This window comes from Nerophis ophidion, linkage group LG02 (assembly GCF_033978795.1).
Source record: "Nerophis ophidion isolate RoL-2023_Sa linkage group LG02, RoL_Noph_v1.0, whole genome shotgun sequence".
Lineage (NCBI taxonomy): Eukaryota > Metazoa > Chordata > Actinopteri > Syngnathiformes > Syngnathidae > Nerophis > Nerophis ophidion.
The window spans coordinates 74947938-74957937 of NC_084612.1; the positions used below are offsets into that span (position 1 = coordinate 74947938).

Here is a 10000-nt window from a genome sequence, read left to right on the forward strand (position 1 = left end):
TAAAAGACTAGACGGTCTAGCTCCATCTTACCATGTGACTGTGGTTTTACTACTTAGGTCTAAAAGACTAGACGGTCTAGCTCCATCTTACCATGTGACTGTGGTTTTACTACTTAGGTCTAAAAGACTAGACGGTCTAGCTCCATCTTACCATGTGACTGTGGTTTTACTACTTAGGTCTAAAAGACTAGACGGTCTAGCTCCATCTTACCATGTGACTGTGGTTTTACTACTTAGGTCTAAAAGACTAGACGGTCTAGCTCCATCTTACCATGTGACTGTGGTTTTACTACTTAGGTCTAAAAGACTAGACGGTCTAGCTCCATCTTACCATGTGACTGTGGTTTTACTACTTAGGTCTAAAAGACTAGACGGTCTAGCTCCATCTTACCATGTGACTGTGGTTTTACTACTTAGGTCTAAAAGACTAGACGGTCTAGCTCCATCTTACCATGTGATTTGGTTTTACTACTTAGGTCTAAAAGACTAGATGGTCTAGCTCCATCCTATCCTGCAGACTATATTGCACCACAAGTCCCAGCAACACATCTGCCTTCAAACAACTCCACTTATTAATGATCTCAATTCTCTTCATTGATGCTGGAGTTGACATTTTCCTGAGGGAACTCCAGAAGGAATCAGTAAAGTACCATCTATCTATCTATCGTATCCATCCATCCATCATATCCATCCATCCATCCATCTATCCATTTTATCCATCCTATCCATCTTTTCCATCCATTGATCAATCTTATCCATCCATCTATCCATCCATCCATCCATCCATCCATTTTATTCATCTTATCCATCCATCTATCCATCCCTCTTATCATCCATCTATCCATCTTATACATCCATTTTATCCATCCATCCATTTTATCCGTCCATCCATCTTATCCATCCATCTATTCATCTTATCCATCCATCCATTTTATCCATCCATCCATCTATTCATCTTATCCATCCATCTATCCATCCATCTATCCATCCATCCATCTTATACATCCATTTTATCCATCCATCCATCTTATCCATCTATATATCCATCCATCTTATCCATCCATCTATTCATCTTATCCATCCATCCATTTTATCCATCTTATCCATCCATCTTGTCCATCCATCCATCTATTCATCTTATCCATCCATTTTATCCATCTTTCTATCCATCTAATCTTATCCATCTATCTTATCCATCCATCAGTCCATCTTATCCATCCTATACATCTTATCATCCATCTTATCCACCTTATCCATCCTATCCATCAGTTTTATCCATCCTATCCATCCATCTTATCCATTTATCCATCCATCTATCATCTTATCCATCCATCCATTTTATTCATCTTATCCATCCATCCATCTTACCCATCCATCTATCCATCCATCATATCCATCCATCCATCCATTTTATCCATATTATCATCCATCTATCTATCCATCTATCTATCCACCTTATCCATCCATCTATCCATCCATCCATTTCATCCATCTTATCCATCCATCCATCTATCTTATCCATCCATCCCTCCATCTTATACATCCATCTAATCCATCCTATAGATCTTATCTATCCATCTTATCCACCTTATCCATCCATCCATCCATCTTATCCATCCATCCATCTATCTTATCCATCTATCCATCCATCCATCTATCATCCATCCATCTTATCCATCCATCCATTTTATTCAGCTTATCCATCCATCTATCCATCCATTTTATCCATCTTATCCATCCATTTTATCCTTTCATCTATCCATCCATCTTATCCATCCTATCCATCCATCAGTCCATCTTATCCATCCATCCATCTAATGAAATCCAGAGACAATTCATCCATTATTCTCCATAACGACCATGAGGCCCTCAATGAAAACCAGTGTAACATTGCTGTTGTAGTTTAGTTACTACTTCTTTCTGTCCATCAAAATGGAAAAGGCATTAAACACAATCTGAGAGATTCTTCAGGGGCGCATTTTGACTTCTAAAAATTGTAAAACAAACAAAAAAAATACATTTGAGAACAGGTACCAAGGAGCCCAACCCCCCCCCCCCCTTTTCATGTCCCCCACACCAGCAGGGGGCGCAGCAGAAGCAAGAAGAGACATGAGAGGAAGTACCAGGACAGGCTTGGGAAGATGCAGCTCGCTGGAGAAAGAAGATGATGATGATGAAGCAAGTGGGGAGAAAAAGAGGTCAGGATAGCAGGAAATGGGAAAAAAAGAAGAATTAGAAAGTAGACAGATGGTGAAAGTGACAATAAAAAGACATTTTAGGAGGAAAAACCTTAAAAAATGTTACCCACCTGGTATCTTGAGGCTGAGGTCACAGACGCTGCCCACGCTGGCGACGGGCGCCGCCCTCTGTCTGCGGGTGATGCTCTCCCGGATGCGGCCCTCCCCTGTCACCGGCACCGTGAATGGACTTCCTGTGGGCCCAACACACACACAACACAGGTGAGCTCACCTCCTTGTCGCCATGCTTCCTTCTTTACCTGGCATGTGCTGCTCGGAGAAGCGGATAGAGACGATGTAGTTCCCGGGCTCGGTGGGGCAGTAAGTGACCCGGCACGTCCCGTCCTCGTTGTCCTCGGTCTGGATGTCCACTTTACTGGGACCCTCGATGGCCAGACCCAGCCCGCCGTAGCCTAAAACCACAAGGAGCCCCTTACTTCACACAAAGCAGGGCTCAGCAAGCTTTTTGAAACCAAGACCTACTTCCTGGGTACTGATTCATGCAAAGGGCTACCAGTTTGATACACACTTCAATAAATTGCCAGAAATAACCAATTTGCTTAATTTACCTTTAATAAATAAATGTATATATATATTAAAAAAAAGGGTATTTCTGTCTGTTATTCTGTCATACATTTTTTTCCTTTTACAGAAGGTTTTTTGTAGAGATTAAATAATGAAAAAAACACTTAATTGAACGGTTTAAGAGAGGAGAAAACACGAAAAAAAAAAGAAAATTAAATTTTGAAACATAGTTTATCTTCAATTTCAAGTCTTTAAAATTCAAAATTCAACCGAAAAAAAGAAGAGAAAAACTAGCTAATTTGAATCTTTTTGAAAAAAACTTAACAAAATTATTTATGGAACATCATTAGTAATTTTTCCTGATTAACATTAATTTTTGAATTTTGATGACATGTTTTAAATAGGTTAAAATCCAATCTGCACTTTGTTAGAATATATAACAAATTGGACCAAGCTATATTTCTAACAAAGACAAATCATTATTTCTTCCAGATTTTCCAGAACAATTTTTTTAAAAGAAATTCAAAATACTTTGAAATAAGATTTAAATTTGATTCTACAGATTTTCTAGATTTGCCAGAATTTTTTTTAAAATTTTAATCATAATAAGTTTGAAGAAATATTTCACAAATATTTTTTGTCGAAAAAACAGAAGCTAAAATGAAGAATTAAATTAAAATGTATTTACTATTCTTTACAATAAAAAAAAAAAAATTTACTCTAACATTGATTTAAATTGTCAGAAAAGAAGAGGAAGGAATTTAAAAGGTAAAAAGGTATGTGTTTAAAAATCCTAAAATAATTTTTAACGTTGTATTTTTTCTCTAAAATTGTCTTTCTGAAAGTTATAAGAAGCAAAGTGAAAGAATGAATTAATTTATTTAAACAAGTGAAGACCAAGTCTTTAAAATATTTTCTTGGATTTTCAAATTCTATTTGAGTTTTGTCTCTCTTAGAATTAAAAATGTCGAGCAAAGCGAGACCAGCTTGCTAGTAAATAAATACAATTAAAAAAATAGAGGCAGCTCACTGGTAAGTGCTGCTATTTGAGCTATTTTTAGAACAGGCCAGCGGGCGACTCATCTGGTCCTTACGGGCGACCTGGTGCCCGCGGGCATCAAGTTGGTGACCCCTGCAATACACAAAACTGGACTCTAAGACGCACTTAAAATCTTTTTATTATCTCAAAAATCGACCACTTGCCTTTTAACCCGGTGCGCCTAACATACGTGTCGATTCTGGTTGTGCTTACCGACCTCTAAGCTATTTTATTTGGTACATGGTGTAATGATAAGTGTGACCAGTAGATGGCAGTCAGACATAAGAGATATGTGTGGACTACAATCTTAAAAGTACCAATGCTTGTATCCCGCACACTGGGTGTGGCGAAATTTTTGTGGGAAGCTAGGGGAACAGTGAGTAGCAGTGGTGGCCACGCCCGGGAATCATTTTTGGTGATTTTGACCCCAATTCCAACATTTGATGCTGAGTGCCAAGCAGGGAGGCAATGGGTCCCATTTTTATAGTCTTTGGTATGACTCACAGGAGTTCACGGGGAAGACCCACGACACGTGGGAAGACTATGTCTCCCGACTGGCCTGGGCATGCCTCGGGATCCATGGGAAGAGCTGGACGAAGTGGCTGAGGAAAGGGAAGTCTGGGCTTCCCTGCTTGGGCTGCTGCCCCCGCGACCCGACCTCGGATAAGCGGAAGAAGATGGATGGATAGATAGATAGCTATTAGAGACATAATACCGTATTTCCTTGAATTGCCGCCTGGGCGCTAATTATGCAGTAAATTTAGGCCTGCGCTTATAAATTTGAGTGTGATGTAAAGGATACCATCATGAAAGGCACATTTAATTAAAAAAAATGTTATAATGGTCTTATTTTTACTTATAAATGAAGTCCAGGCGCAGCTCCTTCTGATCAAAAGCATCGATAACTTGTTTATAGAAGTCTTCCTTATCTTTCTTCAGTTTTAAAAGTCTCTCTGTCTTGATGGAGATCTTCCTTTATTACCTCCTGCAGCTACGGTATATTAATAAAACATAGCTGCTTACTGTTCTTTTTAGCATATTCAATAGCTTGGACCTTAAATCCTACTGAATAGCTCTTAATCTTCTTCCCTTTATGCGATTTCAAATGATTGAAATCAGCCTCCTTCATTTTGAAAATGATGACAGGTGAAGTGTCACTCGTGACGTGACGAGTTTGACCCGGTGGAAATTTTTAGTTATATGCTAATTATTAGGCGAAACGAGTTTGACCCGGCGGAAATTCGAGAAATGCGCTAATAAAAATAATATTTTGCGAAACGAGTTTGACCCGGCAGTAATTCTAGTCAGGTGCATACTATATACCCGGCGGCAATTCAAGGAAATACGGTATTTGTCATCTGTGCCGACATTACAGGGGACATCATGTCAGTTTGGTCCAACATCAACCACAACTGAAAGTTCTTAAGTGGGGCTTTTAAACGGAGAACAAAATTCTAATATGAGCCTTTTAATGCACTTTATAATCCGGTGTGCCTTTTGTATTAAAAATAGATTTGAATAGATCCGCTATGGTCGCCACTTACCGGCCTCTCGCGTGTCCACGACAAAGCTGGCATCGTTGAAAGTGGCGCCCCCTACAAGGCCGTCGCCGTGAGCTTTGACCCGGCTGGCGTCGCCGATCTCCGACTGCACGATGAGGATGGAAATGGGACTGTTGGGGACGTGGCGGCCGTTCTTCATGATGCTGACGCGGTGCTCGCCCACCTCCCTGGGGATGAAGGAGACACCTGGAGGGGAGGACGGCAGAAAGGTGAGGGCGTGGTCGCAGAGACGTTACAAGGCGAGCGCGTTACCGATGTGGTTGTTGGACATCCTCTTCAGCAGGCAGGGCTCCTCGCGGCCCGACGGCGCCATGATGGTGGCGTTCAGCAGACTGAGGTCCGTCTCGTTGATGTCCAGGAAGAAATCGGCCGCCGAGCCCAGTTTGACCTGAGAGCGGCGTTGTTTGTCCTCTGTGACGCACACAAAATACACACTTGTGTTGGCAAGCAACTGACTGCTGTTGACCTAATACCAATCTTTTGGTATCGGTACCAAATTCAATATTGATACTTTTCCAAATAAAGGGAAGTAGTAAAAATATCAATACTAGCTTAATTCTAACAGTACAATAAACATGTTTCATATTGTGCTCAAACAACAACTTTAGAAGGTTAAAATATAAATGAAAGGGAATTGAACAATTTCCAAAGTTCCATATTACATCTAGTCTGCCATCATCAAGGATTAGCTGAGAAAATAAAAAATCTTTATTGACATTATTTTAAATGCTTCATGATATGTGTTGGCCACTCCTGGTCTGTGCTTTAAGAAAAATACAATTATTAATAAGTCCTAAAAACTAAACTATTTGATTTTAAAGTACACAGATGAGCCATGTAGCAGGTAAAACACACTTTTGTTATGAAAGTAAAACACAAAGTGTTGCAATTTCTTACAAAATTATGTCATTTCACTTGCACTTGTTGACATATGACGGGCAGATTTAACTCCTCTAATATTTGGCATCAATCCAAGCAGCTGTGTGCGCATCTATCTATGTTACGCATCCACATGTTACGCATCCACATGTTACGCATCCACATGTTACGCATCCACATGTTACGTATCCACATGTTACATATTTACGTATCTACATGTTACCCATCCGCATGTTATGTATCGACATGTTACGTAGTTACGTATCTACATGTTACACATCCGCATGTTACGTATCCACATGTTACATATTTAAGTATCTACATGTTACCCATCCGAATGTTATGTATCTACATGTAACGTAGTTACGCATCTACATGTTACGCATCCACATGTTACACATTCACATGTTACACATCCACATGTTACGTATCCACGTTACATATTTACGTATCTACATGTTACCCATCCGCATGTTATGTATCTACATGTAACGTAGTTACGTATCTACATGTTACACATCTACATGTTACGCATCCACATGTTACATATCCACGTATCTGCATGTCACGCATACACATGTTACGTATTCACATGTTACATATCCACATGTTACGTATTTAAGTATCTACTTGTTCGCATCCGCATGTTACGCATCCGCATGGTATGTATCCGCATGTTACGCATCCACATGTAACGTATCCACATGTTACGTATTTACATATCTAAATGTTACGCGTCTATATGTTACGCGTCTACATGTTACACATCCACATGTAACGTATCCACATGTTACGTATTTACATGTCTAAATGTTACGTATTTCCATATCTACATCTTACGCATCCACGTTACGCATCCGCATGTTACGCGTCTACATGTTACGCATCCACATGTAACGTATCCACATGTTACGTATCCACAGGTTACATATTTACATATCTAAATGTTACGTCTTCACGTATCTACATCTTACGCATCCGCATGTTACGCATCTGGATGTTACGTATCCACATGTTACGTATTTACGCATCTACTTGTTACGTATTTACATATGTACATGTTACGTATTTACATATCTACATGTTACGTATTTACATGTGCACAACAGAGAAACTGGTTAACTTATGAGTGTCTTTAAGAGAATGTCTAGGTGGTTCTGCATTTCTTTTATTTCTATTTTTATTGGTTTTACCCTTTAAAATAATTTTTATTAATATTTATTTTCATATTGTTGTATTTTTTTATTCAGTCATTAGAGGAGCTAAGGATAATATTGGAATATCGTTTTTAATATTGTTGTGCAGCACTTTGGAAACCTTTATGTTGTTTAAATGTGCTATACGAATAAATTGGATTGGATTGAGACAGGCTAGGGATGGGGAATCAGGCCCAACCAAGTCTGGCACGGTATAAAAAGCCTGGAGTGACCATGGCCTAAACCTGCCATCATTCCTGTGGACACACTGACCAGTGATCTTGGCGGTGAAGGGGCTGCCGGCGATGTGCTTATTGTTGTATTTGACCAGGATGTTGTAGTCTCCCGGCAGCGTGGGCAGGTAGCTGACGCTGCAGGTGCCGTCCTTGTTGTCCACACAGCTGATTTCTGCCTTGGACGGACCCTCGATGGCCAGGTCCAGACCTCCTGGACACATGGACGTCAACGACAGAACTAGTTAATCATTCCATCAATGCACAAATGGATGCAGGAGTGAGTCCTGTGGAACACCCACCGCAAAACGGGAATAACTACCATGTTTCTGTGATAGTGAGTTAATCATGTCAGTCTGGACCAAGGAGGTACACTTTTTAGCAGGCCATATATATACATGTATATGTATTAAAATTTGTGATATTGAGTTAATTATGTCAGTCTGGACCAGGGAGGTACACACTTTTTAGCAGGCCATATATATACACATGTATATTTATAAAAAAAAAAACATACATATATATATATATATATTATATATAAAAAAAAATATATATATATACACATATCAATATACTGTATATATATATATATATATATATATATATATATATATATGTATACATGTATATACAGATACATATATATATACACACACACATACATATGTATGCACATGCTAATATTTTGCCGGAAAGGTTTTGAAACATTGATCAGTCCTGATGTTTTATGTCCTCCCGCACCTTCTGAGGCGTCCTCCGTGTTGACGGTGAAGGCGGCCGTCTTGTTGGCGACGCCGTAGCAGAGACCAGGACCGTAGGCTGTGACGCTCGGACTGCTGCCGTGGTTGACAAAGAACTGAAGAGGAGACTCTGCAGAACACAAGCAAATTGGAGAAAAAACTTTGACTTAACCCACAACGCAAAGCAAAACCCACGCTCTTCTGGGCCGGACGTGTGAGATTTTGAAAGTGATGTCATGTTTGGACTGTGATGTGTCAGGATGTGATGTCATCACCTGCTTCCACACAATAATATTCTACATCGAGTCCAGGCCGGCAAGCAGGAGAGATCTTTTTTACACAAACAATCACGTGTAAACATCTTCATCTTCTGCACGCCACATGTTGACTATATACACTGTGTGTGTGTGTATTCTGACTAACCACATGTTGACTACATACACTATGTGTGTGTATTCTGACTAACCACATGTTGACTACATACACTGTGTGTGTGTGTGTGTGTGTGTGTGTGTGTGTATTCTGACTAACCACATGTTGACTACATACACTATGTGTGCGTGTGTGTGTGTGTGTATTCTGACTAACCACATGTTGACTACATACACTATGTGTGCGTGTGTGTGTGTGTGTGTGTGTGTGTATTCTGACTAACCACATGTTAACTATGTGTGTGTGTGTGTGTGTGTGTGTGTGTATTCTGACTAACCACATGTTGACTACATACACATGTGTGTGTGTGTGTGTCCGTGTGTAGTCTGACTAACCACATGTTAATTACATGCAGTGTGTGTGTGTGGGCGTGTGTATTCTGACTAAGCACATGTTAACTACATGCAGTGTGTGTGTGTGGGCGTGTGTATTCTGACTAAGCACATGTTAACTACATGCAGTGTGTGCGTGTGTATTCTGACTATGCACATGTTGACTACATACACTGTGTGTGTGTGTGTGTGTGTGTGTGTGTGTATTCTGACTATGCACATGTTGACTACATACACTGTGTGTGTGTGTGTGTGTGTCTGTGTGTGTGTGTATTCTGACTAACCACATGTTGACTACATACACTATGTGTGTGTGTGTGTGTGTATTCTGACTAACCACATGTTGACTACATACACAATGTGTGTGTGTGTGTGTGTATTCTGACTAACCACATGTTGACTACATACACTGTGTGTGTGTGTGTGTGTGTGTGTATTCTGACTAAGCACATGTTGACTATATTCACTATGTGTGTGTGTGTGTGTGTATTTTGACTAACTGCATGTTGACTACATACACTATCTGTGTGTGTGTGTGTGTGTGTGTCTGTGTGTATTCTGAGTAACCAAATGTTGACTACATACACACTATGTGTGTGTGTGTGTGTGTCCGTGTGTGTATTCTGACTAACCACATGTTGACTGCATACACTATGTGTGTGTGTCCGTGTGTGTATTCTGACTAACCACATGTTGACTACATACACTATCTGTGTGTGTGTGTGTCCGTGTGTGTATTCTGACTAACCACATGTTGACTACATACACTATGTGTGTGTGTGTGTGTCCGTGTGTGTATTCTGACTAACCACATGTTGACTA

The 10000-nt window shown here is 40.0% G+C and overlaps 1 protein-coding gene across 2 annotated transcripts in view; it reads right to left on the reverse strand.

The window, feature by feature from the left end:
• The window catches only part of LOC133545408 (filamin-B-like), a 99945-nt gene that overhangs the window by 1291 nt on the left and 88654 nt on the right, over positions 1 to 10000 (reverse strand). For both annotated transcript variants that reach the window (XM_061890979.1, XM_061890970.1), the window contains exons 36-41: positions 8416 to 8544; positions 7712 to 7885; positions 5616 to 5774; positions 5346 to 5549; positions 2498 to 2650; positions 2309 to 2431 (exon numbers count right to left, since the gene is read on the reverse strand). In XM_061890979.1, coding sequence (XP_061746963.1) covers positions 2309 to 2431; positions 2498 to 2650; positions 5346 to 5549; positions 5616 to 5774; positions 7712 to 7885; positions 8416 to 8544 — 942 coding nt within the window. The remainder of the gene's footprint in view (positions 1 to 2308; positions 2432 to 2497; positions 2651 to 5345; positions 5550 to 5615; positions 5775 to 7711; positions 7886 to 8415; positions 8545 to 10000) is intronic.